Genomic DNA, 26,678 nt, shown 5'->3' with positions numbered 1-26,678 from the left:
GGCTGATTGAAGGTGTGCTGGGGGTGGGGTATTGGAGGAGGGCTTCCCTCCGGTGCCCTTGGCCCACTTCCAGCCCCTGGCCCAGGGCCAGCGTGGCTCGTGCCCAGATCACAGAGGCACGTCCTGCCTTCTAATCAGGCCAGAGCCGGCGTTTTGATGTGGTGCGCTCGGTCTCGGCCCAGCGAAACCACAGGCAGCCCGTCTGGGCCTGGGCCCAGGCCTGGAGCAGGAGGAGGAGGAGGAGGAGGAGGTGGAGGAGGAGGTTCCTTCTGGAAGGGTCCGTGTAGCAGCGGCTGCTGCTGGTGCTGATTCACCACCTCCAGACCGCGATTGGCTGGCTGGCCGGCCGGGCCAGTGTGCCTGCCCTTCTGGGATGGGTCGGTCTTCTCCGTGTCTCACTTTCTGTCTGCCCTCCCCTCCCTCTCCTCTTTTCTCTCCTGCTTTTTCCTTTCTTTTCTCCCCCCCCCCTTTCCTTCCCCTCCCTCTCATGGGACTCTTTAAAAGAAAGAGGAGGTGGAATCTGTGAAGGCACTCAGTCCAGCTCTGAGAAGCAGTTGTGTGAGGAACTCCAGTAAGAGCTCGAGCTTAGCGGCGCGCTAGTGGTGTGAAGTACGACCGCTTTTCAAACCATGTTTACAAGTTTAACTAACCAAAAAGGATCCTGAGGATGTACTAGGGCCAATGTAGAACAGGATACTTCAACAGGTCAACAGGATATTAGAGATTGGGAATCAACGACACAAACCCAAACTCAGCCATCTGTCTGTCGGTCTCTGCACCTGACGTCCTCCTCCGCAGGAAATCCCGCTGTCGGAGATCCTACAGGTGGAAACGGCCCATGACTTCCGGAACCTCGCGCAGGGAGGCAACTCGCACTGCTTCGAGATCATCACCGACACCATGGTGTACTACGTGGGGGAGAACACGGGCGGACACTTCCACAACCCGGCGCTGGCGGCCTCGGGCGTGGGCCTGGAGGTGGCCCAGGGCTGGGAGAAGGCCATCCGCCAGGCCCTGATGCCCGTCACGCCCCAGCCCAGCGTCTGCACTGGCCCCGGCCAGGGCAAGGACCACAGTGAGTACAATACTCCGGCTAGCAGGCTTGTGTGCGTGTGCGCACCCGCTTAAAAAGAATATTGGTGTCATCTTCAAATTAATCTCAATATGCCACAGGTAGGAGGGATACTGTGGCCTTCCATCAGTAATTAGATTTCATTTGTTGTTTTTGGTTGGATTATTGGATTTTTAAGAAATCGGGGTTATTCTGGGTCATATCCGTTCACCAGATGTGTTGCGTGAAAGGGCCCTTTTGAAAGCTTGACTGCAGATATCTTGTCACTCTGACACAGCAGATTGAGAGTGAAGAGAGAGAAGAGTTACTGTATAGCCTTGATTTAAATCAACTTTCTTTAGGCAAGTACCTCTGTCTGTGATCCTTCAAAACATCAGTGAAAACATACTAAACATACTGTACAAGTCTAATTTTCTAATATAATAATAGTCCTATAGTTGTGCATGCTGTTTTGTCCTCTTCTGTAATTCGGTTAGCCATGCGTATAAGACTGCTCTAAGCAAGAGAGGTGAGCGCATCCTGTCAGGTTAGCTGAGGTGGTGTCACCTTCAGAAGTGTACCCTGTAATCTGAGTGCTTCTTCTCCTCCACACCCACAGTCTCATGCATTTAAACCACTGGAGGTGGCTGTATTTTTGTCGCTGCCTCGATAGACGAAGACACTGCCTATTTGTTGAAAGAGCTTGTTATTTGCAGATGCCCAATCTCCTGAATGCCCATGGTCCACTCTTTGAGCATTAGTGTAGCAACATGTGCTCGTACCAGTATGGTGGAAAGATTGACTGAGATGGCGAGTCGCATTGGAAAAAGGAAAACATTCACAAACCACCGAGCCTGAGGTTTTTAGCAGATAAATGAACCATTCTCTGAAGGGTTCTTTTCATGTTGTCTCACTCCATCTGCAAACATGTCCATTTATCCATCAACAGTTATATAATTAATGCAATTTTGTGCTGAAATGTAAAATGGCACAGAGTGTATTTTTCCCAAGGAGTCAGATTGTGATCATAGCTATGAAAATATGGCAAAAGAAATATCAAATGTTTTGCCTTGAGATGTGAAATGCAGCAGTGCCAGTCCTTTAAGAGGAAGTGACGTAACAGCCTTAACTCAGACTAGACCAGATTTGGCCCTCTGAAGGGCTGTCCAAGCTGTGGGCTTGACAATTTTGGTTGCAGATCGATGGTCAGTGTTATGGAAAAGAGTTCTGCCTGAGATGACCTGCATGTTGTGACCCATTTTAGGGACCAGCCCGCTGTGGTCCGACCTTCACCTTTTTGCCGGCTGCTCGAAATCAATTGTTCCCACAGTGCTCTTTACAGCCAGTGAACTGGAATGCTGGCTTCGCATGGTCTGCTGTAGAACGATATCTGATTAAGGGTGATAAGGTTGTATTGTATTCCATACTAAATATGGCTGGGCGGAATCCCATAAAATGCACAGCCTTTATGATGCCTGTGCAGTCTGAGCCCATTATGAGCGGTTATCCAGTTGAATGTGCTAAAACATCTACAACTCCGATTGTATATGTGCAGACAGTTTTGTAAGAACTGGGCATGTTGCCATTGATCGTAAATGGCAGCGAAGCATTTAGCTGAACAATTGGTCTACAGACCATTTGAAGTTGATGCATTGCTACATATGGTTAGTTTTAAAGCTGTACTAACACAAATGTGTCTGTCACATATAAACTCAGAACCCTTTTGTTGTTTTGATTGCCTCTACAGATGAGCTCTGTGTCAGTATATCAGTGTCAAACTCCCAGATCCAGGAGAATGTGGTAAGAGACAAAAACACATTTAATGCATTTCATCATTCAGTTGACTTCTTTTCACAGAATGACTGGAATGTTTACAGTGACACATTACATCGGCTTAATGATAAAAATCATCATGAAATAGTGCTTAATTGTCCACAGTGTTTTACTTAATTAACTTGTTTGAAGTGGGGTCTCATTTGGCTTTGTCAGTGTATTCACTTTAACCTCATCATCATCATCAGATGTGGTCTCGTGCTAAACAGTTCTATTCTGTGGTCTAATTCACATATAAATATTTTCTCATCTGTTTTAGGATATCAGCTCCGTCTACCAGATCTTTGCAGACGAGGTCCTGGGTTCGGGACAGTTTGGGATTGTCTATGGTGGTAAGAAGAAAGCCTGCTCCTCCATGTCATAGCCTGTGCCCACAGTTTTCTTTCTTTATAGTGGCTTTCGAGTGTCGAGGGAGACTGCTTGTTTTTCTTCTTTTGCTTTGCAAATAAACTTTTATTAGTCCGATAGAATTCCTTTTGTCAGTCTAGGCTTATGGTATTCCGCGGCGGCTCCTTCCAATGAACCAATGAAAGGTCGCTCTCTGTCTAGCCTCAGACACACACACACACACACACACACACTGCCTGTGGTCTTGGTCAATTGAAACAACACACACTGTCTAGGCGCTGCTCATCTCATACTGGACTTTTGTTTCAAACTCTTACAGGCAAGCACAGGAAGACCGGAAAAGACGTTGCCATTAAGATTATCGACAAGATGAGATTCCCCACCAAGCAGGAGAGCCAGCTGAGAAACGAGGTGGCCATTCTGCAGGTACGACGACGGCAGTTGAAAGAATGGCATTCGTTTCAAGCGTGCATTAGCCCTTTTGAAGACGGGGATGAAAGGAGTTTAGATTGGAGTGTGGTTAGAATGTCATGTAAAGCAGAGCCTGTTGAAGAATCATTTGAATTAACCCTTTGATGAGCTCTGTTGTTGGAAAACAGCAGGAGGCATCTGTTAGCCAGCTGTGTGGTGCCGTGCAGTGACCTTACTTTGTAGTCTCAGGAGGTTTTTTATTTTTTATATTCATTCTCTCTCTCTCGTGGCGGTAATTCTCCTCAGAGCCTGCACCATCCCGGCATTGTCAACCTGGCGTGCATGTTCGAGACTCCGGAGCGGGTCTTTGTGGTCATGGAGAAGCTCCACGGCGACATGCTTGAGATGATCTTATCCAGCGAGAAGAGTCGCCTTCCCGAGCGCCTCACCAAGTTCCTCGTCACCCAGGTCAGAGTGGGCTCTTTTGAAGAGTGCTAATTCAGGGAAACATTCAAAATAGTGCCAGAGATTTCCACTAGTTTGGAACAATGTCTGCTTCCTGAACATTTAGGCTGAAGTCCCTAACATTAAGGGGAATTCCCAGTCGAGGCAGTTCAACCATCAGTCCTGGGTTCTGAAACTCAAATGTAAACCATTTAAGCCACCTCTTTACTATAAATCATGAATTAATAGCACTTTGGCGCAACATCACTTGTTTAAAATTAGCTATATAAAATGAATGACCTTAATAAACGTGTGAAGAATTGACCCACTTGTTTTCTGCTGTCCTGGCATGGAGATAGGCATGTGAAAAGCCTTCATCTAGATCTTCAATCTAGATCTTTGTCATGCAGTGTCATAATCTCAGTACCGACCCCTTGATTCTTTTCTTGCAGATTCTGGTGGCTCTGAGACACCTCCATTTCAAAAACATTGTCCATTGTGACCTGAAACCGGAGAACGTGCTGTTAGCATCTGCAGAGCCCTTCCCACAGGTGGGTGACCGTAGCCTCCAGCATGACAAGAAAGGATAGTGGACGTGGGCTGGACATAAGGCTTCAAATAAATGTGTTCTAGTGGAGCAGGAATAGACATGTCGTGTGAGATGGATTTAGTTTAATCTTGGATTTAATATCTGTGGAGAACAGCAACAGCATGATATACTTTATGATATACTTTTAGTTAAGCAAATAGAACAGAGTTTTACCTAAGTGAACAAACAGCACAATGTAGACATGTAGTGTATGTGTACTGTTTCCTGAGACCCAGGACTCCCTGTGATCTAGGATGCCCTTCAAGCATAGCACTGAAAAGCACTCCCATTTACTTTGGAAATGTAGGTGAAGCTGTGTGACTTTGGCTTTGCCCGCATCATTGGGGAGAAGTCTTTCCGCCGCTCTGTGGTGGGCACCCCTGCCTACCTGGCCCCCGAGGTCCTCCGCAGCAAAGGCTACAACCGCTCCCTGGACATGTGGTCGGTGGGGGTCATCGTCTACGTCAGCCTGAGTGGAACGTTCCCCTTCAACGAGGACGAGGACATCAACGACCAGATCCAGAACGCTGCCTTCATGTACCCGCCCAACCCCTGGAAGGAGATCTCTGGGGAAGGTGAGGGGGAGCTGCAGGGTGCTGATGGTTGTCGGGGAGACGGAGATGCCAACACAGGAATAGGCACGCTCAAATCCAAAAATAAATCCCTCTTTGGGTGCGAGTTGGAAGACTCTAAAAGGCTATTAAAATAAAGTTGAAAACCACACTCACAAGCGTTTACTCTTGATCTTAGTCTTTATTGGACCATGTCTTCAACAAACGTACGCGTTTCGGCCTTAGACCGGGTACATCTACGTGCTGATGATGCCCTAGGGCCGAAATATGTACGTTTGTTGAAGACATGGTCCAATAAAGACTTATTAAGAGTAATCGCTTGTGAGTGTGGTTTTCAACTTTAACTTTTTTAGAGACAGATGTTACCACAAGATATAGATACACTATATACAGCTTGGCCTTGAGTCTGAAAACATCCTAAACAGAGCTTTTACATTTGTATACTTATTTGTTGATTTGATTACTCTTTGTTTACTCTCATAGCAATCGACTTGATAAACAACCTACTTCAAGTGAAGATGAGGAAGCGTTACAGTGTGGATAAATCTCTTAGCCACCCATGGCTGCAGGTAAGAGTCTCTTAAGCAAAGATTCTAGAACAGAGCTCCGCTCTAGAATCTTTGCTCTTAAGTGTAATCGTTAGTCTTTTCGAAATGAGTGCATCTACTAACTCATTTCCTCATCTTGAGTGATGTTGGAGTTGATTGTGATGTTATACTCTTGGTTTTGAAAAGTTTCAATTCACATTTTGTTATCTCTGACCACTATGTTTTCTGTTGTCTTAAATCAGGATTACCAGACCTGGTTGGACCTTCGGGAGTTTGAGACGCGCCGTGGAGAGCGATACATCACCCATGAGAGCGACGACGCTCGCTGGGAAGAGTACGCAGACGAGAGGAGCCTGCCGTACCCCAAGCACTTCATCATGGCTCCAAACCTGGACGACATGGTGGAGGACCCCTAGCTGCTGGGAGGATGAACTACAACTTCTCCAAAAGTGGTTGGAGGAGGATAGTTGATTTTCCTCAGACTCTAGGCAGCGCAGGCCCTGTGGTCATATGGAACCATCTGCCTTTAGAAACGGTTTCGCAAGAAACTTCGGGGGAAAGAGACATGGGGTCTTGTCCTGCACCCGTGTCCATGCCCTGTCGCACGAAAAGTGAGTTCTGTGTATGGCTTTGGTGCCTATTGTGGTGCATGCAACAGTGCCCTACCACTGTTGACACACACAATCAGGGCATGGTGGGAATTTTTTTTTTTTCAGGTTTCTTTTTTTTTTCCTTAAAGAACATTCCAGAGATTGGATGGGGCTCTCTCTCTCTCTTTCAGTCTCTAGTCTCTGCTGCCTTTTTCAGCTAGCCATAACACGAGTCTCTTGAGCCTGAAAGATAAACTTTGAGTGTTTGGGAACCCTTCTATTAGAGTTAGTTAATAAACATTTGCACTGCCATTCAAAACCAGCGAAGGGCTCATGGTCTGGACCAAATCCAAGAGAGATGGATGCTTGAGATTTTTAACTTCTACCCAGCGTATTTTTCTAAACTCCTTGCCTTGTGTTTTTAAGATGTTCCCCAAAACTACAAGTGATTTGAGCTTGCTTGAGAGTATTTTGGAAAGAAACATGTATATGCAATGGTTTTATGTGAGGCTTTTAAACTGGAACACACAAGAAATATATTGCAAAGATATTTTACATCCTTCTTCTTCGCTGAAGCATAGTGGTCCTAAAATCTTTGTGTTGTAAATGAACATGTTTGCCCCAGTTGCCTTTGAAATGAAATCTGTTTTTCAGAGTCTTCTGGGTAAATTACTGTCACTGTCACTTGTGTTTTGCTTTCTGAAGTTGAGAGTGTTTAGCATTTCATATTAATGACCATCTTTAACGTGTTCATGCTGCTGGTAGCGCCTGTTGTAAGCAGCCCCTCAAGCCTTTGATGGATGAAGGAACGTGAAGGTAGCTGTTCAGCTCACCCAGGCAAACCTAGATGAAGAAGTTGTTTGAATAATTATAAACACACACACACACACACACACACACACACAGGCACGTACACACACACACACACACACAGTATGCTCTGTCCAAGTGTGAAACATCAGCACAAGAGCTGTTTTTTGAGTCCCGTCTCTGTTTCGTTATATCTATGACTACCAGCAAAATCCTGAGAAAAGACACAGTTGGGAACAGTCGGCGCTGTAAAATGGACAATCAGCCAGCTTCCTCCCGCTGGGCCGCCAAAGTCAAAGCACACGAAACAGAGCTAGAACAGAGGAATGCCTGTTCCCTATAGTCCTGAGAATTGAAGATGAACTTAAGCATTTCACAATGTGTATTGTGTAACACTGCTGAGGGGTTAAAAAGCACATGAAGATGGCTGAAGAGTTGTTGGTACAGGTCAAATATTTCAGGTCCAGATGCCTTTAGTGCATGTTCATGGCTATTCATCATGGCGTTGGAGTTTTAAAATGTTTTTTTTGTTTGTTTTTTTCTTAACATGCAGAAGGCTTAAGTCACTCAGTGGAAGTTTGAATGAATGCATTCTCTCACTATAGGTCTACATCTACAAAAGGTTTTGAATTCAAATATATTTTTTCTACCATTTATGACCAAATGTTGTGTTTTTAATTCTTGGTAATGTGACCAGTTTAAATGTTTCTGTGGATACGTTATGAGTGTTGTCATTGGTCTTATGTAATGTCCTGGTTACACACATTGTGAGGTGACCAGGTCTGATTTGAAGGACACAGTGCTTTTGTATGAACCTACAAAGAGACTCCTAAGGCTTCATATTGCTGTGTGTTCACTATAGGCTTTCACTCAGGCTTAGACAGTGGACATGAATGAACCATTAATGCCGAGATGCTACCGCCAATATGTGTACTTTGCCTCGTTACTATGCTGGTTGTGTTATGAAGACCACAGTGCGTCTTCATTAGTTCCGTACTCAATATGTATGTTTTGTTTTAGTTTCCTGTAGTGTGCAATCACTTCTAAGAAAAACTCACTCTGGCTTGTGTTGGTTGATTGGTAATACGCTGGTTGCATGTGTGCAGGAACTCGGTATGCCTTAAGTAGCGCGTTTGTGTTGGTGTGTAAATGCACACAGATTCAGGTCGATTTTGAGTTGGTATGAAGCATTTTCTCCCCAAAGTGCTTGTGTTCACTATTATTTTTGTAGTATTCTTTAATCGTGTAGCATCTATGTGAAGATCCTTTCGTAAGTCTATTTCTGTATTTTTCTGTATTTTGTGTGTATGTATGTGTATATATGTGTGTGTGTGTGTGTGTGTGTGTGTGTGTGTGTGTGTGTTTGGCCTACCTTCACTGATGCATTTGGAACAGATCCATCTGCTCTGGCTTGTCCAGATTTGACATTTGATCCCTCAATAAGCGGCCAAATTGAACGGAAACATTACAGTAAGGCTGTACATCTGCTGAAAGGGAGGCTGTGGGCATCATACCGCTAGTGATGTTATGTCTTAACTTTTACAAGCCCCCACTCCATTTAGTCACAGCAGAGCCACAATTAAACATCCTCTTTGTCAGGAGAGATCAGCAATAAATGTGGTGGAAATTTGATTCTTTGACAATTTTGAGACCGTGTTTACCAGTGAAAGACCCTAAAATGACTTTTTCCTGTGAAATGCAGACCGTTTGAATTTGGGAGCGGGGAGGTTTATTGGATTACTTTGGGATTGTGAGGGCCGCCCGTCTGGAGTCATTCCTTTTTAACTTGAACTGTGATTATAATAAGTTGGGTGGATTCTGTCAATGCGACCAACCACCACTACCCTGTGAAGGATGCCATATTTATATGTCTAAAGCACACATCTATGGGTGATAAACTTTCTGAGAATCATATGAAGCTCATGCTGCCACTGGATTGGCAGATGTCGGTGTTTTGTATGTTTTACTACTCACATATCTTAATAAAAACAGCCTCTAACATCTGATTCTAGCCTCGGTATTCTTTCTATTGTTGGATTTAATCAGAGGGGTACAACACATACACTGTGAATTCTACTGTACCCCAATATATCATTACACAGAAGCACACGTTTAGCCATATATGATATGGAGGGAGACTGCTAGCAGAGAACCTCAGAGAATAATGAATGAATCATTAGAGTTGATCCGTACCGGTCATTTAACCTTTTCTCGGTTAGATTTGGGGGAGGAGTGGAGCTGTATTAAAGCTTGTCAGGGTTGCCTTGGGCCTCATGTTAAATGAACAGCACAGGTTTGTGGGGGAGAGGAGTGGATAGTCAGGGCTGCCTTGGGCCTCATGTTAAATGAACAGCACAGGTTTGTGGGGGAGAGGAGTGGATAGTCAGGGCTGCCTTGGGCCTCATGTTAAATGAACAGCACTGGTTTGTGGGGGAGAGGAGTGGATAGCAAAGATTCTAGAATCTTTGGTGGATAGTGAGCTTAATGGGCTACATGTGGAGCCGGAAGCTCCAGCTGCTGCATGGCACACTCGCTGAACCCCGTTTGAAAAGCCCAGAGGACACATCTCGGCAGCGCTGCCTGCGCCTCCTCCAGCTCCTCTCGCTGCTCCAGATCAGGGGAGAGCAACGCCAGGGTCTCGGGCGCATCATCAGGAGAGTTCACTGAATAAAATGACTCCAGATAACTCACATGTAAATACAAGGCATTGTCCATAGAACTCGCTCACATGTACGGTAAATGCAAGGCATTGTCCAGAGTTGACATGATCAGCCGTTCTCTTGAGCATATACAGTATATATATATAAAAAAATAATTCTGAATGACAGTTACTGTAGCCTTAAATGTTTTACAACTGTATTTCAAGAACACAAAGGTCAGACAAAATATTTATGTTTCAGAAATCTTTGCTTTGGTTTATTGTCTGGATGGGTGCTGGTGGGGGGTTACCAACACAACCAGTCAAACAGCACACCTGCAGAGTCGTCCTGTGGCCCCAAAATCAGAACCCTCGGCCGTCCACTCCGGCTGATTACCTTGGCGATCGGTATCGGCCGGCAGTAATCATATCTTTTAATTGCTACTGGAGCAGTAGGGAAAGCGCCTACTTCCCGTGTAAGAAAACATCAGTGAGTACAGTAAGTGGTCTGCTGCCCTGCTCGCACAAAATCACTTCCAGATGTGGAGACACCACGTGGCATATTAATGGTTTCTGCCGCTTGTAGAAAGGGGGAGGGGGGGTGAAAGAGAGAGCAACAGAGAGGGAAAGAAAGACACTGTTGTGTCCTGAGGTGACAAATGACTATGTCACTCCACAGACCTCCCTTCCTTCATCAGTTCGTAGTCTCACTTTGTGCTGTACTGTTCCCATGGCTGTTGCCCTGCCAAAGGCATGTTTCTGCCATTAAAGCTCGACACTGACTGGACATTTCGTACCTGATGCAACAGTTCTGAATATGAATGGTTTAAGGTTTTTGTATCCCTAGAAGCAATAATATTTTTCAAGATTTCTGATTACCTTTTTGGTGACTCTGGCAACCCCGTCTATACACGTGTTTAAGGTGTCTGTGGAAATCGTCGAAAAGTAATGGTGACCAAAATCCATTGGATTTCCTTAATAAGCACTTCAATGTAGCATGTGCTACTTCAATATGCACTGTCCACAAAGGTAAGCCATTGCAGGGAAGTCCTTAATGTCCTCTTTTCTCTTCACTTGAGGCCGAGCTCGCTGAAGCCGGCCACGGGTAAAGGCGCCATGCCTCTCCTCTTCTTCATCCCCTCTCCCACCTCGGGGGTGACCAGACGTCTGTGGTTCAGCAGAGCAAAGAACTGGAACCTCTCCCCCATCTTTTGGGGATTCATCAGCATGTCGTACCCCTGGATGAGCTGGGCCCGGGTGGACTGGTCCGCACAGCTCCTCAGCAGAACCTAGAGAGAACCAAAGCATTCAGGTCCAGCAGCACCTCTAATGTTTAATAATTACCGGTAACATGAATGCATTAAACAGGAGAGGAGATGAAGATTTATTGAGGTACTGAAAGGCACAATCTTCCCTTAGTTCTCTTAACTGAAGAGGCTAAATACCTGTGGCTACTTTTTTTTGTCACTGCTGGCACTTTGAGAGTTTGCAAAACAAGTACCAATTGGAACTACAATTGTTTATTTCACCTGTGGGTGTCATCCCAAATCAGAGAGCCAACCTGAGGAAGCCAATGGTGAAACGCGTAGTTTGCTCTTGATAAACAATTCCTAATATTAGACCAGTGTGCGGTGATGGTCTGTATTTTTTAAAGTACCAATTGGCTAGTACGACCCTGCTTCATATACAAAGTGTAAAAAGAGGTGGTCCCTCTTCTCATCCCTTTGGTACCTGGGTGATCTGTATATATATAGAAGTATATATACTCTTTTGATTCCGTGAGGGAAATTTGGTCTCTGCATTTATCCCACTCCGTGAATTAGTGAAACACACTCAGTACACAGTGAACACACAGTGAGGTGAAGCACACACTAATCCCGGTGCAGTGAGCTGCCAGCAACAACAGCGGCGCTCGGGGAGCAGTGAGGGGCTAGGTGACTTGCTCAAGGGCACTCTCCGAACCGGCAACCCTCCGGTTACAAGTCCGAAGTGCTAACCAGTAGGCCACGGCTGCCCAGTAGGCCTGCAGGTGTGACCAGTCACAGTATTTCAGGTACAACTGCAGGATGTATACACATGAGAATCTGTCTCACCTGCAGGCGTGTGTCGATGCCCATGTTCTTCAGGAAGACTCTTTGAGACACTGGCCCCATGCAGGTCACGAGGTCTCCTGCCATCCGTCTCAAGTAGCTGAAGTCCACGTCCGCCGTGAGGTCAGCTGCACCAGGGTCAGCTAGGACATCATGAAGCTTGTGCCCTCGAAACCCCTTTATATGACAAACAATCACATTTCACATACAAGAAATGATAGATCATGATAATGACCAGCAATGTATCTCAATGCAGTTTGTTAATTTGAGGATGTAGATTCAGCCTGTACAAATGGCTATAAACTGCAGAGAGCATGTAGTGTGTATTGCGGTGGAGCCCATCTTGGCTGTTATTTGACTTTAGAAGACTTTAGAGTAGAAGTTCTAGAGATTAATATAGAACAGCTAATATTGTATTGAGACTTGTTTGCTTGGCCATCAGTAATGTGTAAGAACCAAATAGACTTAATGACTGATAGTTATGTCTGACAAACAATCCCATTAATAAAATATTAATATCAGAAGAAACTTGTTTACATTTGACTTCCACAAGATACCATTATCTGCAAAATGTGCCCTGCTAACAAAGCTAAACATTGGCAGCTCTTACTCTAAACGTGTCTGTCTTTGTTCCATCATGGCCATAGTCAGCGATCAATGCTGCGCCTCCTCGCTCCACAATCCGATTGGCCAACTGCTGGACCATAATCCCTCCTTCAGGACAGACCTCAACATGCTGCCTCTTTTCATCAACCTACGGAGGCGGCAGATGAGAGATGGATAGAGGAGATGAACGAGTGCCAACTCAAACTCATCAAGCACAAGAAAGCAACCATCAGACTGTGCCCTCTCCCAATCAAAGGCCATTTCAGTCCTAAAGTAGCTCAGACGACAACAGGGAAAGATCGTTTGGGAGGGAAGGGCTCTCAAAAGGGGATCTGAAAACAAAAACATCACATCCTCAGAGTTCAACGAGGCCTATATTACATCTCTAGCCATCAATCTAACCCCATCTGTTCATCCACCCATCCATGCCTTCATATAAACCATCTCTATCCATTCGCTTTGGAAATCCACATCATTAGACACAATTACACACAACTTCCATTCAAAAAAGACAGAAAAAAAGATCTGGATATGAGTGATGTGGGTAACGTGAGACTCAAGGGTTGGCTCCAGTGCCGTTGGGGGAATAAAAGACCTTAAAAAGTAGGGCCTTCACCCCACTGCACCCCAGTCATGATGTAAGACTTTGGCAGCCTGCTCAAAGTGCCCTGGCTTCTCTGGCGAGGCCAGATAAAACAGGTTTGTAATGTATATGTCGTATAAACACGGCTAATAAAAGCCAGCTGTGGCAAGGAGTCTGATTGAGAGGGGAAGGCGCTCTGAAGAGGCCTCGGGTTGTAAACGCTTCTGAGTGCAGCTGTGCGCCCCTGGACGACGGAGGGATCACAGCACATCGGCTCGTGTGCCAAGTTCTGTGGAAGTACCTCTTTGGTAATGACGTAAAATGCCCGCGAGATGATGAAACTGTAAACTAAAGTGGTCACATTGATGGGACGTGTGAATACTTCCCCTTTTGATTAGTGGCATAGAATAGATGAAAGTGATCCACACTCTTTTGACAGACATCTACAATAAACTATTGACTTGAGAGCAATAAACAGTCTCCCTTGATTCCATAACTTTAGAAAATATACTGAAAATCTTTCTTCTCCATATCTATTCCACTGTATTTATTTTTGTACCTTAATTAACAGCGCACTTTGTCTTGACGTTCTTCCCAAACACAGCTTCGTTCAGAGCTATTTACCTGCGTGAGGGCAGCAGAGGCCAGAGACGGGGAGGGCAGCAGGACGAAGCGTAACTTGTCTACGCCATCCGGGGCAGCTGGGTCAATGTCCACCATCACCTCCCTCCAGCCCTTCTCTGTTTTCTGTTGGTCATTACACAGTGTATGTCTAAAACGCAATATTAGTCGTCATAATATTGCACTGGTGTGTACAGGCAACAGAGAGCACAAATGGGCATGTGCACAGCAGCTCTGGGCAAGATCTACATCATCGTGCCTTGCGGCCCGGAGCTTACCTGGAATTTATGAACAGGCAGGGCATCAAAAAACTCATGAGCAAGGAATATGCTGAAACCTGGTTAAAAGATAGAACAGCACTAATTCAGAAACTCAACACTCATCGGCAGCTCATTACTGAGAAATTACTGACAAACTGATTCTATTTAGATCTGTCTTCCATTCCATACAGATCCCTCCTACTTATAAACGATAAAAGACAAATGGAGTTGGGTCAATCAGTCAGTGTCCACTACCTTTACATTTTACATGTATTCATTTGCCAGAAGCGACTTTTGTTAATTATATTACAAGGGCCATTGCCACTGGAGCAACTCAGGGTTAAGTACCTTGCTCAAGGGCACAGTGGTGGAAGCCAGGTATTGAACCTACGACTTTTCAGGCTACTATATGCTAGCCCAGCTCCTTAGCCACTAGGCTACCACCGCCCGTGGTACTACCTTACCTTTAGGGACATCGTCGACCCTGCGGTACCAGGAGATTGGCAGGCCAGTGCTGGTGGTGCCTGTGCGGTATGCTGGCTCGTTCTCACTGGCGGACACCTGGCTCTGGTCACCTGTCAGGCACTGGGCCTGCACCTGGCTCAGTTTAGGGCTGACCTCCACCAGGTGGACAGATATTGCCGCCCCACTCAACACTGTTTTCAACTGACTGAACACCTTAAGGACACAGATGTTCATGAGGATATCAGTGTGGGCTTTTCTTTTCCAATTTTGCTACACACAGCCTTATAGGACATCGCCTTTGAATTCAAACGATAACAAGTGAAACAGTGACATCCTCTGGACATATAATAAATTGCAAGTAATACATTGATAATAAACACTATTGCTATTCATGACACTTTATCCACATTAGGATAGGATGAATGAAGTACTACCAAATTGGTATTATGAAACTCTGCGTTAGTGTGAACTTGAATACTGTTATTGATTTTTGTAACTCGAATACTGTTATTGTTTATTTTCTTTGTAGTTTTTAGGGCTGTTTTGTTTTCTACAGTTGTTGCTTCAACTATTGCATCAATGTGAACAGAAAGAAACAACATGAGGGTACCAACTAGTGAATATGCTTTATGAAATTATTAGGAAAAGTCATTTAGTCATTAAGTGTGAAAGGTTGTGTTCCACTGAGCACAGCAACAATTCGATCTCCGTGTATAGAACCATTCAACCTCACAGTGGGCATGAGCTTTCATTGGATACACCACTGACAGGGTTTAAAAAGTCAACATTTTATGATATTCACATAAAATGAGTCCTAACCTCAGTCTTACGTGCCCAAAGAAAATCACAACTGATGCTTCACACAGAAAAACTCACTCTGAGAATGTCACTAGCCAAGGAGCCTCTACCGGGTCCAAACTCCACCAGCTGGAGGTCTTTAGGTTTCCCAGCTGCCATCCACTCACTGATACACCAAATACCAAACAGCTGAGGAAGACAGACACTTACATGAGCTGATGAACCACAGTAACATTAGTTGTAGTTTGAATGAAGTTCATTTTTAAGGAAGGCTCTACCTCTCCAAAGATCTGACTGATTTCAGGAGAGGTGATGAAGTCTCCATCGGCACCCAACATGTCATTCTTCACGTAATACCCCTAGAAGAAAATGTATAAAGTGAGTAGACTAGTAGGTTTGCCCCAGATCCAGTTAACTGTGGATCTACAGCAGGTATACACAGCAGGAAAAAAAAAAACAAGCTCTACCGTAACGGGGTTGGTTAGAACTTCTCTCATGTATTCTGCAACTGAAATGGGTCCAGTAGCCTTGATTTTGGATGTGAGGTGCCGTAGCATGGAATGCCTGGGTGCCTGTTCCTGTGACGTTGAATAGGAACAAATCCTGTGCAGCTGAGAGATCCATCGACCTACGAAAACAGTGGTTTCAATACATGTTAATGTATCTTCATATCTGAAAAAGCAGAGTCATATTTATATCTAATATTGTAACTTCTGAATTCTTCTTACCACACAATCTCGGTGCAACTGAGGGCGACAACAAAATCCTAACGCTATGTAAACCACATACTCTTCTGCATACCCTCATGATTTCGTTCGCCCTAGACTCAACAGCTGATTATACAAAAAATAAATTTGACAACACAGTTGTTGCATATATCTGAATGCATTAATTATTGATTTTGTAAATGAAAAAAGACCTCCATCCGCCAAGATCTAAACCTTCTACAACACTTGCACATGTCAACATCGCCCTTGACAGAAATGAAGTAATTCTGATCTCTGATTGGACTAAACTTCTTGGGCTTCCTGTAAAGTCGCTGTAGGATTGGACCATAGGATTGGACGTGGATACCATTGCGAACCTTGACCCTTCCTTTTCGGACCAATCATAGATAGGCCGTTCCTGTTCGATGTAAAACAATAAAATTAGAGAATATTGAAATATATTACTCTTAGTTCATCTGAAAAAGATAGAATATGGTCAAATATACTAAATACTAAAAACAACAAATTAGATTTAACAATCCTATAATGTCTTGTTGAGACAAATTATTTTTTTACACAAAACAATCGCCTGTTTATCTTCAAGGACCGTGAATGATTACTCCTGCTGGTAGCAAGCAGTAGAAAATCGCATGCTGTTTCCAGCATGGCTCCCAAAGGCAAGAGTCGGAAACTTAAAACAGTTAAATTTGTAGAGAAAGGGGAATGTGAAGATGACAACAATGGAGTTGAGGAACAAGCCGATAAGGATGTTGAAAAAGATGAGGAGGAGTTCACCTTGGATGAAGTTTTACGCTTGGGGGGCACTAAAGTAAGAAAACGTGTTATCCCTTAGCTAGATATGCTAGCTAATTGTGTCGATACAGTATGAATATGTTTCGTTTAGATCAAGATATGTTAATAGTGTTATGTGTGCAATACCAGCTGACCTCGAGTAATACTGTCACAGGAAAAAAAATACTGAATAGCCGACTGGGCGAACGTCAATATTAAATGCTAACCTAGTTAGCATTCTACGTCACGTTTAGGCTGAATTATCAAGTTATTAAACATAAACAGGTAAACCCTTGATAAATGTGCTTTTTTTTTTTACCAGGCGGACTTCATCATGCTCTCTGGCATCGATGACTCGAAAGAGTTAGTAGGCGGTGGCAAGAAAGGTGCAATTGATGATCTGGAAGAAGGAGAGCTGGAAAAATTAATCAACAAGCTTGGCTTACAAAAATATGCAGATCTACAAATCATACCGGATGAGCTTGTACCAAACGAGGATGAAACATCAGAGGCTGGTGACAAAGAAAAGAAGAGTGATGCCAAGACAGAAGCCAAAGATGCAAAGGCAGGAGCTAAAAAGCCAGATGAAAACAAGAAACAGACAAACAAATTCAAGGATGGCCCTAGCACCAGTGGGTCTAGCAAGAAGGTTAAACAGAATGTTAATGTATTTGAATTTACCCCCAGGACTCTGTTACTTGTCAAACCAGGTGGGAAGTGGTATGACCAGGAGTACACATCGGAGACCGAAACTGTGCCACAGGATGACTCACTGGTTGCCCAGTACAAAGCCCTGGCTATGAATCTGTATGAGGGTGAAGTTGGGGTCTACAAGACCAAAAAGAGCATGCAGAAGGGGGCCAACTCTGCCTGGATGAAAGCGGTGGTCTCCACGGGAACACTCGTCGACAGGATGGCGGCCATGACTGTTCTCATCCAGGACACTCCTGTTCACAGCCTTGAGCATATAGAGAGCTTGGTCTCGTTCGTGAAGAAGAAGGGCAGTCGCCGGCAGGGCCTGATGGCTCTGGACACGCTACGGGAGCTCCTGATCTCAGACCTACTCCCGGAGAACCGCAAGCTCCGGTCATTCTCTCAGCGTCCCTTCGACCAGCTGGAGGAGAGGGCTAGTGGCAACAGGGACGTCCGCGACCGCCGACTCCTCCTCTGGTACTTCGAGCATCAGCTGAAGAACATGGTGGCTGAGTTTGTGGTGGCCCTGGATGGCGTGGCCCACGACACTGTGCTGGCCACCAAGACCCGCGCGCTGACCACGGCCCACGAGCTCCTGTGCAACCGGCCGGAACAGGAGCGGGCCCTGCTCATCCAGGTGGTCAACAAGCTGGGAGACCCCGAGTTCAAAGTGGCCTCCAAGGCATCGTACCTGCTGGAGACCCTGCTCCACAAGCATCCCAACATGAAGGGGATCGTGTGCCTGGAGGTGGAGCGACTCATGTTCCGGCCCAACATCAACCCCAAGGCCCAGTACTACAGCGCATGCTTCCTCAACCAGGTCATCCTCAGCCACGACGAGAGCGAGCTGGCCAGCAAGCTCATCAGCATCTACTTCTCCTTCTTCCGCGCCTGCATCAGAAAAAAGGACGTGGAGTCCAAAATGCTCAGTGCCCTGCTGACCGGGGTGAACAGGGCCTACCCCTACGCCAAGGCCGGAGACGAGAAGATCAAGGAACAGTTAGACACGCTCTTCAAGGTGGTGCACCTGGTGAAGTTCAACACGGCTGTCCAGGCCCTCATGCTGCTCTTCCAGGTCATGGACTCGCAGCAGGCTGTCTCTGACCGGTACTTTGTAGCGTTGTACAGGTATGAACCTCGTCATCTGCCAGGGATTTTTAAAAAATCTTACTCTCAGGTTAGCAGAAGCAAATACCTGAGGAAAAACAATCACAGTCTGTAAAATTATTTTGCTACTTTGCGCAGAGGATTTTGATCTGACATGCACTGGATAATCTGTGTATGTCATGGGTACAATGCTGGCTGAGGTATTTAATGTGTACCTTTTTTAATATATAATTTGTATCTTTATTTTCATTTTGCCATGTGACCTCATGTAGAAATTAAGACTATTCTTGGACAGCTTCGGAACGCTAACCTGTATATATTTGTTTTTACTCAGGAAACTGCTGGACCCAGATTTGTCCAAAAGCTCTAGGCAGAGCATGTTTCTTAACCTTCTCTACAAATCCCTGAAGGCTGACATCGTCCTGCGTCGGGTGAAGGCCTTTGTGAAGCGTCTGCTGCAGGTCAGCTGTAACCAGAACCCCACATTTGCATGTGGTGCCCTCTACCTGGTGTCAGAGGTCATGAAAGCCAAACCTGGCCTCAAATTACTCCTGCAAGAAGGGGTGAGTCCTTTTTCTGTTTGTTTGTGTGTAAGAGTGTTGGCAATGTGGCTTTTGATATTGTGTGTTAATCAGTATTAAATGAACAATGGACATGAACAGAAATTGCAAAACTATGTGTAATACTTTTCAATACCGGTTTGATAATCCTTCAACTTGTGTTTTTGGACAGGATGATGAGGAGGAGAGGTTTGAGGACCTGGTGGAAGATGATGATGATGAAGAGGAAAAGTTTGTTGATGCTGATAAGGTGGATGCTGTCGAGAAGGATGGCGATAAGGAGGAAGAGGTGATTGCACCTGTGCCAGAAAAGCCAACTGCATCATGGGTACACCATAAGAACTTGGAAGGTGAGTTTTTTTTTTTTTTTTTTTTTAATTATTTGTTCTATGCTGAATAGTAATTTATTTTGTTGTAAAAAATGAATTAACTGTCTGAAGATGGAAAGTAACTTACATCTGTGAATGTTTATTACTGTTCAGGTGGAAAGAACAGGGAAATGTATGACCCCATGCACAGAAACCCGCTTTACTGTGGTGCTGACCGAACAACACTGTGGGAGCTTCAAAAGGTGAAGAAATGTGCTAATATCTGAATGCTTAATGGTCCAAACTACTGTTGATTAAATTATCTTTTGGTCTAAATAAGTTCATGCCACGGTTAATTTAAATTGAAATTAAAGTGTGTGATTGAGCTAGTATTAAGTGATTTAGTTAGTACTTGAGTATTTAAGAGTAGATGTTTACACTTTTTACACATTTATTTGTAGCTGGTTAGGCCCTTGGTGAGCTCAGTCAGAGGGAAATCTTCCTGAAGAACATTGATGGCTTTATATTAAATGTGATAATCGACATGCCTTTTGTTGTAGCGTTCTGTTTCTTCATTGCTCGTTTTTTTGTTCTCAGCTGTCTTTGCACTACCACCCCTCAGTGGCCCTGTTTGCCAAAACCATTCTGCAGGTAAATAACTGTTCTATTCTACAGCTGGAATCTTAAGGTACAACCAACATGTGAGGAAAAAAATATCAAGCCCTGCTGGAGCATCTGTTTGATATAGAGATTGATATATTTACCCATACTGGGGGAAACATATTACCGATATATAGCACAATTTAAAAATGAGCTGTAGGTTCTAAAGAGGGTCCCAGACCCCTGTGAAATTTACTGGGCTGTATTTAAGCTTTTGCTCTTGATTGTTTTTCCAGGGGCAGTTCATTCAGTATACAGGTGATCCACTACAGGACTTCACCCTCATGCGGTTTTTGGATCGCTTTGTGTTCAGGAACCCCAAGCAGCTCAAGGGCAAGCGTAAGTGTTGAGTTGTGTCCACCTCCATTACTTGAGCTGTGTCCACCTCCATTACTTGATCTGTGTCCACCTCTATTACTGGTCCATAGGTGTTGAGCTGTGTACACCTCTATTACTGGTCCATAGGTGTTGAGCTGTGTCCACCTCTATTACTTGAGCTCATAGACTGTTCTATATATACAGTCTATGCTTGAGCTGTATCCACCTCTATTACTGGTCCATAAGTGTTGAGCTGTGTCCATCATTATTACTGGTCCATAAGTGTTGAGCTGTGTCCACCTCTATTACTGGTCCATAAGTGTCAGCATCATTTGGTTCTGCGCTAGACTCAGATCTTTCATAGCACAGATTGGAACTCCAGGTTTTAACATTTAAGTTTAAAGGTTAAGTTAAGTTTAATGGTATTGACAGATGTAGTAGTATTTCCTAGCTATAAGGTCTCTGCACTGTAGCTTGAATGCTATTCTCTTGCTGTAAGTCGCTTTGGATAAAACTGTCTGCCAAGTGAATAAATGTAACATGAATGAATAAATGTTAAGTACACATTCATGCTTAACTGCAAAAATTGGCTCTGAAAATGGCTTGCATCAACCTGTCTCCCAATGTTCAACAGAAAACACAGATGCCGTAGTGATGAAGCCTAAGCACAGGCAATCCATGAACAATGTCCGCTCTCTCCCAGGTGAGTTCTCCCATGTTAGGGGTTGGCATGCCAGTACTGCTGTCACGTCACCAGCTTGTGGGTTCAGAGCTAACCATTCTCTTTTTGTGATCTTCAGTGAATGGTGAGGAGTTCCTTGCCAAAGATGAGACTCAAATTCCTGTGGATGAGATATTCTTTCATCGGTAAGGACTGCATTAGCGTAATCCTTTAAAAAAAAAAACATTATTTGCGGAAATTCTATGTGGAATTTGGCATAACTGCTTGAAAAAACAGTCTGAAGGGCTGCTCTTGAACAGCCGTGCATGGGAAATTATGACGGCATGACATTTGTCATGTATATTCATCGTTGACCTCTTCATCCATGCCCAGACTATATTGTAGGTTGACTGAGTATTGTCTTGAGGTTATTGTGAAGTTGAATGTCCGCCTGTCTGTTCATCTCATTCCAGATTCTTCAAGAAGCGTGAACAGGAGAAACAGCTGAAGAGGCCGCGGGTCATCGGAGACAATGACAGTGTGGAGGATGTGGACGACGATGAGTTTGAGAGGGCACTTGGTAAGCACCGGGTTTTATTTTTTATTTTATTTTATTTTTTTAACGGTCTGACAGAAAATTATGAATACTCAAGATGTTCCGATGGGCTGACTTTATCATTCTCCTTTTTAGATGCGTATGAAGGGGACAGTTTCTTTGCAGATTTTAAGGACGATGACCTTGACTTTGCTGGGTAGGTTAATTTCTAGTTTCTTCGAGTTTAGTTAGTTTGAGTTTAGCAGATTTGTTCAATGTGACTCGTGTTACACACATGTATCTGTGATTACGAGACCAGTTAAGGAATAAATGTTCAACATTACATCTACTGACATTTTTGCAGGAACGTAAAGAAGAAGTCCAAGAAGAAGAAGGGTGAGGAGGAATCGGACATAGACTCAGATGATGAGGATGAACTGGACGATGAGGAGGTGTCTCTGGGTAGCATGGATGAGGAAGACTTTGGTGAAGAATTAGAAGAAGAAGGAGGAGCATTCATGGATGTAGAAGGAGAGGATGATGACGGAGAAGGTAGATAGTGCTGCTCCTCACTACCTTACATAGCTTTATATAGTGACTGAATAGATATACAGTGGGGGTTTTTTTCATAGCTTATTTGAAAGATCATTGTTATTACGCAAAATGAGACGAGCAACAATCATTAGAGGATTAATTTGTGTAATAATGGAACTTTTCTTTTTCAGTGCCAGAACTGGAGGAGGGTGACTTTGATGACTTCGAGGGTAGGTTGTTATTGTTTGAGTTCAACTGATCTGTACCTGGTTGATCTGTATCTGCTGTAGTTCTATAGGGGCTATCACATTGCACGCGGCATGTGCTGCGCTTGCCGCTAGGTTGCTCTTGGTTGAGGTAATGTCCCAAAGATTTTTGTTGTGCTTGCTGCCGGGCTCGGCGCAAAAGACCTATGATTTACAGCGCACCGCGGTCAAAGTTAAACATGATTGAACTTGGACTTGACCGCGGCAAAATGTCGCTTGCACTGCACTTTGCTCAGCACAGCGGCATGCCAGTTCTTGAACGCGCAAGCCATTGAAAATAATGTGTTTCATAGCGCAGCGCTGACATTTGCGCATGCAATGTGAACACCGCTTAATGCTCAATGAGGCGAACATATCTTTTTTTGCCCCAAAACCTAGATGACGATGAGGAGGACGAACCTCTAGAGGTCACCAAACCAACCAAGAAAGGCAAGAGGAAATCCTCAGAGGACTTGGATTTCTCTGAGACTTTGGGTAGGTCTTTGTATTGTATTGGTCTTTGTATTTGTTGAATGTCAGAACCACTGCATTGTCTTACTGAGGGGATTCATTCAGCAGTTCTGCTTATGAAAAGAAAGGTCCAGATATCTCTTAATGGTAAATACATCAGGTACACTGTAAATAAACCTACTAAAAGATTTTGTACTTATGAAACTATGGGGAGGGTCTCGTGCAAAATCTTTGCAGCTACATATGTTCAAATGTATGTATTCTCTGTATTGATCATGTGCTTCTTGTACCAATTCATTGCTTCAGGTTCCAAACCAGGGAAAAAGAAGAAGGGCAAGAAGGACTCTGTGGCATTTGCCACTGCTGAAGAGGTAAGTAGAAATGTGCTGAACATCTCTCAACCAGGTAACAGTATTTATGATGAGTGTTTTGACTTTTAGTACGCTCTGTTGTTCAACTCTTTCAAATTTTTTTTTTTCAGTTTGGGGATCTTCTGGATGAAAATGTGGACTCTGGATTTGATACTACTGGCATTAATGCCATGGCCAATAAGGACAAAGCAAGTAAGTAACTGATAACTGTCTGTCATACACAGAGTGCACACGGAGTGGCAATCGGGACGATGGGGAGTTTTCCCGGTGGGCCGGCTGAGGAATGTGCGCGGTGTGGGCTGGCCCATACAGTCTCGGTCGCGGCCGTGAGGCGTACGCGGCCATCGAAATTATAAATTGATCGTGAATATTCCGGGGAAATCTCCGTGATCTACGTTTTGGAGTTTTTGGAAGTCTAACCGGGGTGGAGGGGGGGGGGCTAGGGCTGGGCCGGGCCGCTGCAGTCAGAATTACCCGGTAGATTTTAGTGCCCCACTTATTCAGCCTCTTATTCATCCACTGACTTGGCTCCCACACATCCTAGAAAACTGGGAATTTTAGAGACTGATCTTTTCAGCCATGGAGAATCTATGGTTGGATCAAATACCCTGGAAGTAATTTATATTGTCCTGGGAATATGTAATTGCATTTTAGGTCCCTCATTCACATTGCCTACTATGTCCTTGAATTTGATCATTAACAGGAGAAAGATTCATTCAACACTTAACCCTTCCTACAAGGGACACCAGCTGCCCTCCAGTTCTCTTTTGTCTAGTCCTTGAATTTGATGTTGAAAAAAATTAGTGGAAACCCTACACTGACTTAAGTGTATTCATGAGTCCTGAAAAACATACACAAGCACAAATCAGAGATGAGTGAATTCATTTATTAACCGGGCTAGATTCTAGCCACACGTATCTGCCATGGTCCATAGCAGTTTGTTCATCCCTCTCCAAATCTCACTGTATGTTGGTACTTTTCCCTGAAGCAAATCAAGAGGGTTGTTTCATGGTACTTCAGTGGTGCCTCTTAAGAGTTGTTGGTATAGCTCGTTAGAACTGCACTTCATCATGTTCTCCATTATGTGTCCACTAGGTGTCAAACAGATCAAATGGGAGGCAAAACGAGACGACTGGCTTCACGACCGAGACACGAAAACTCTTCGCAAAAAGAACGCCATGTTCAAGAAGAGGAAAGCATTCAGCAAACCCTGGATGGGCAAGAAGATGGGTGGAAAAAAGAAGATGGGTGGGAAGAAGTGAGGATCACATCATGTCCATCTAAAACATTGTAAACTCCAGAGGACGTTTCTTGCTCTACAGCCAACCATGTGTTGTGTCTATTCCTTCTTGGCGGACCAGGCCTCTTGATCAGTTTCCCGAAGGCCATAGATTCCTGCCCACTCGTTGGACTTGTAATATACTGGATAAGGAAGGAGTGCAAGACAGAGAAAATCATGTTCAATACAGCCTGTATTTAACAAACGTGTTAATGTTAGTGTTCCCTCCCCTTTTACAGAAAAAAATAAAGACTGTTTTTGATGTTTTCTATGATTGTAAAAATAAACTTTTAATATTTCTATTTAGAGATTTAGTGTGCTGGGCTTTGCTTATTTATGAAGAGGTTTGTGGAATTATTTATACATTCTTGAACTATTAAGAAGGAATTGTTACAAATGTGTTATTATAAAAGGAAGAATATATTATAAAAAGTGAGAAGTTACTTACAGTCCAAAACGGATGGCAATCTTCTGTTCATTGTACCCCTGAAATCTGTAAAAGGAATTCACAATTGTAGTGTTATCATGCATGCAAATATTCACAAAACTTGTCGGGAAGTGGCATTCTCCAGTCTTTTACATTAGCGACTATGTTTCAGACATCTGAGCTATTGCATGTGATTTTACTGATTCGTGAGTCCGTGATCTTGTTAAAGACCATTTCAAATGAGATACTTACCTCGACTTGAGTTCATTGCATGAAATAAACCATACACCCCAAATACAGCAGCAAGTTCAAGGAATAGAACTCCCTTGAAGATTTTCCTAGCAAATGGTTCTCTTGTTTTGGGTGCCATCTGTAAGAACATTTAAATGATTTTTATCAACTCTGATTTTTAAATGATGACCTGCATGAACACGTTTGCGGGTCACCTGCAGCAGTTCACTTCACGTACGCGAAGTATCCACTGAGCTGCTGCTAACTAAGCTAACGAGGCGAGCCAGATTCATTATCATTATTTATCATTAGCACCCGCAGCTCTGATCACCTAACCTACTGCTACAAACATCTGACCTGACACGTTCAGGTTTTTCATGTCAATCCATCCACACGATCATTATTCAAAACTAATAACTGGCATGCATACCTTCTTGTCCTTGTGTTGAAAATCTTTCTTCTGCAGGTCATACCAGTACATCTGTAGTAGGTCACGCTGGTGACTAGTACAACAGTGCCACCCTGTGGGAAGGAGTTTTCAGACAAAATGCGCTGTAAAATCATTGACTAACAACTCTTAACATCTGTTCTCAGCCCCAGTACTAATTCTCCCAGCAGAGCAATCTGGAAATGTACAAAGTACGGGAGTCAAGTAAGCAATTGCATGTATTTACATACTTGCTGATAGCTAATAACTATGCTAATAGTGTTTTCTGACATTCATGTTGAATTGTATTTGCCAAATCAATGAAAATGCTCTTTTGGATAGGCTGAGCAGATGTGGGCATGTTCCACGTTCCATGTTCAGTTTTGATCATGCGGACATGATGCTAAATGGCCTGATGAACAGCATCAGGCCATAGCCTATCTGGACTGCTATGAAACTGCGAACATCTTGAGAGGGTTTCTTGTAGGCAGGCCATCTTCATTTCCCTCAGGTTGGTTAAACTTTTCTCCCAAATTCTCCCAAGCCTGGGGAGTGGATGATTTCATCCGCTGCTAGTATGGGGCCGATTATGTATTAGGCTGGCCCCTCTGCATCAGACATGGCCAGCAAAACATGACTGGCATAATGATAAAGTGCTTCTGAGGTATACAGTTAGGCTGATAAGTTTTTGAACCCATGCTAAAGTTTACTAAAAAGAGGAATATAAAATCATCTTTTGGAAATTGATCTTAAGTAAAAAAAATTAGGAAATATCCAACCTTTAAGGACACCAATTTTCTTTGTGAATGAATAATGTATCAGGCAGGCAGATTTTTATTTTTTAAAGGCCAGTTATTTCATGGATCCAGGATACTATGCACCCAGATTAAGTTCCCTTGGCCATTGGAATTAAAATAGCCCCACATCATCACATACCTTTCACCATGGCCCAAAGTCTTTCCCAGAGAAGAGCACCTGAGGTGGGACACATATCTCTTCTCCATAAAGAGAAGATAGAATGATAGAATAAGGGGGAGAAGATAGAATGCGTTTCTGACTGAGGAATTAATTAAGCATATCCAAGCATTATCTAAC

The 26,678-nt window shown here is 44.0% G+C and overlaps 4 protein-coding genes across 11 annotated transcripts in view; 2 read left to right on the top strand and 2 right to left on the bottom strand.

The window, feature by feature from the left end:
• LOC121711681 (serine/threonine-protein kinase D3-like) overlaps positions 1 to 9,202 on the top strand; it is a 42,921-nt gene extending 33,719 nt beyond the window's left edge. For 5 of the 8 annotated variants that reach the window (XM_042095471.1, XM_042095474.1, XM_042095473.1 and 2 more), the window contains exons 11-19: positions 799 to 1,075; positions 2,799 to 2,851; positions 3,144 to 3,216; positions 3,552 to 3,658; positions 3,950 to 4,111; positions 4,540 to 4,638; positions 4,984 to 5,314; positions 5,732 to 5,817; positions 6,039 to 9,202. In XM_042095471.1, coding sequence (XP_041951405.1) covers positions 799 to 1,075; positions 2,799 to 2,851; positions 3,144 to 3,216; positions 3,552 to 3,658; positions 3,950 to 4,111; positions 4,540 to 4,638; positions 4,984 to 5,314; positions 5,732 to 5,817; positions 6,039 to 6,212 — 1,362 coding nt within the window. In that variant the 3' untranslated portion in view covers positions 6,213 to 9,202. The remainder of the gene's footprint in view (positions 1 to 798; positions 1,076 to 2,798; positions 2,852 to 3,143; positions 3,217 to 3,551; positions 3,659 to 3,949; positions 4,112 to 4,539; positions 4,639 to 4,983; positions 5,315 to 5,731; positions 5,818 to 6,038) is intronic. The other 3 variants (XM_042095477.1, XM_042095476.1, XM_042095475.1) reach the window with 1 other exon arrangement.
• An 882-nt stretch (positions 9,203 to 10,084) lies between these two features.
• Positions 10,085 to 16,282, bottom strand: ndufaf7 (NADH:ubiquinone oxidoreductase complex assembly factor 7). The gene is made up of 10 exons (XM_042095431.1): positions 15,986 to 16,282; positions 15,725 to 15,885; positions 15,536 to 15,616; positions 15,336 to 15,446; positions 14,459 to 14,672; positions 14,013 to 14,071; positions 13,738 to 13,860; positions 12,535 to 12,678; positions 11,928 to 12,101; positions 10,085 to 11,123 (listed from the first exon to the last, which is right to left on the bottom strand). The coding sequence occupies exons 1-10, from the start codon at positions 16,062 to 16,064 to the stop codon at positions 10,905 to 10,907; spliced, it is 1,365 nt and encodes a 454-aa protein (XP_041951365.1). The 5' UTR covers positions 16,065 to 16,282; the 3' UTR covers positions 10,085 to 10,904.
• Positions 16,283 to 16,488: 206 nt separating this feature from the next.
• cebpz (CCAAT enhancer binding protein zeta) lies at positions 16,489 to 24,806 on the top strand. Its single transcript, XM_042095430.1, has 17 exons — positions 16,489 to 16,793; positions 17,079 to 18,577; positions 18,891 to 19,119; positions 19,289 to 19,466; positions 19,599 to 19,687; positions 20,022 to 20,075; positions 20,321 to 20,423; positions 21,037 to 21,105; positions 21,203 to 21,269; positions 21,537 to 21,643; positions 21,755 to 21,815; positions 21,963 to 22,150; positions 22,324 to 22,362; positions 22,777 to 22,872; positions 23,155 to 23,219; positions 23,330 to 23,411; positions 24,315 to 24,806. Exons 1-17 carry the CDS (start codon positions 16,629 to 16,631, stop codon positions 24,479 to 24,481), a joined length of 3,258 nt encoding a protein of 1,085 aa, XP_041951364.1. The 5' UTR covers positions 16,489 to 16,628; the 3' UTR covers positions 24,482 to 24,806.
• On the bottom strand, positions 24,090 to 25,675 carry LOC121711655 (protein CEBPZOS-like). The gene is made up of 4 exons (XM_042095432.1): positions 25,587 to 25,675; positions 25,178 to 25,295; positions 24,947 to 24,991; positions 24,090 to 24,641 (listed from the first exon to the last, which is right to left on the bottom strand). Exons 1-4 carry the CDS (start codon positions 25,635 to 25,637, stop codon positions 24,559 to 24,561), a joined length of 297 nt encoding a protein of 98 aa, XP_041951366.1. The 5' UTR covers positions 25,638 to 25,675; the 3' UTR covers positions 24,090 to 24,558.
• Between the last annotated feature and the right edge of the window lie 1,003 nt (positions 25,676 to 26,678).

Source organism: Alosa sapidissima, chromosome 6, assembly GCF_018492685.1.
Source record: "Alosa sapidissima isolate fAloSap1 chromosome 6, fAloSap1.pri, whole genome shotgun sequence".
Lineage (NCBI taxonomy): Eukaryota > Metazoa > Chordata > Actinopteri > Clupeiformes > Clupeidae > Alosa > Alosa sapidissima.
This window is presented reverse-complemented; position numbering and strand designations above follow the sequence as displayed.

Coding starts and splice junctions, on each gene's coding strand:
- cebpz (XM_042095430.1), top strand. CDS start 16,629: ATGGCTCCCAAAGGCAAGAGTCGGAAACTTAAAACAGTTAAATTTGTA. Junction 19,688..20,021: donor CACTGTGGGAGCTTCAAAAG/GTGAAGAAATGT, acceptor TTTTGTTCTCAG/CTGTCTTTGCACTACCACCC. Junction 23,220..23,329: donor CATTTGCCACTGCTGAAGAG/GTAAGTAGAAAT, acceptor TTTTTTTTTCAG/TTTGGGGATCTTCTGGATGA.
- ndufaf7 (XM_042095431.1), bottom strand. CDS start 16,064: ATGAGGGTATGCAGAAGAGTATGTGGTTTACATAGCGTTAGGATTTTG. Junction 14,072..14,458: donor GGTCGACGATGTCCCTAAAG/GTAAGGTAGTAC, acceptor TCTTTTAACCAG/GTTTCAGCATATTCCTTGCT. Junction 12,102..12,534: donor CAAAGACAGACACGTTTAGA/GTAAGAGCTGCC, acceptor TGTCATATAAAG/GGGTTTCGAGGGCACAAGCT.
- LOC121711655 (XM_042095432.1), bottom strand. CDS start 25,637: ATGTACTGGTATGACCTGCAGAAGAAAGATTTTCAACACAAGGACAAG. Junction 25,296..25,586: donor TTCAACACAAGGACAAGAAG/GTATGCATGCCA, acceptor ATGTTCTTACAG/ATGGCACCCAAAACAAGAGA. Junction 24,642..24,946: donor ATTGCCATCCGTTTTGGACT/GTAAGTAACTTC, acceptor TTCCTTATCCAG/TATATTACAAGTCCAACGAG.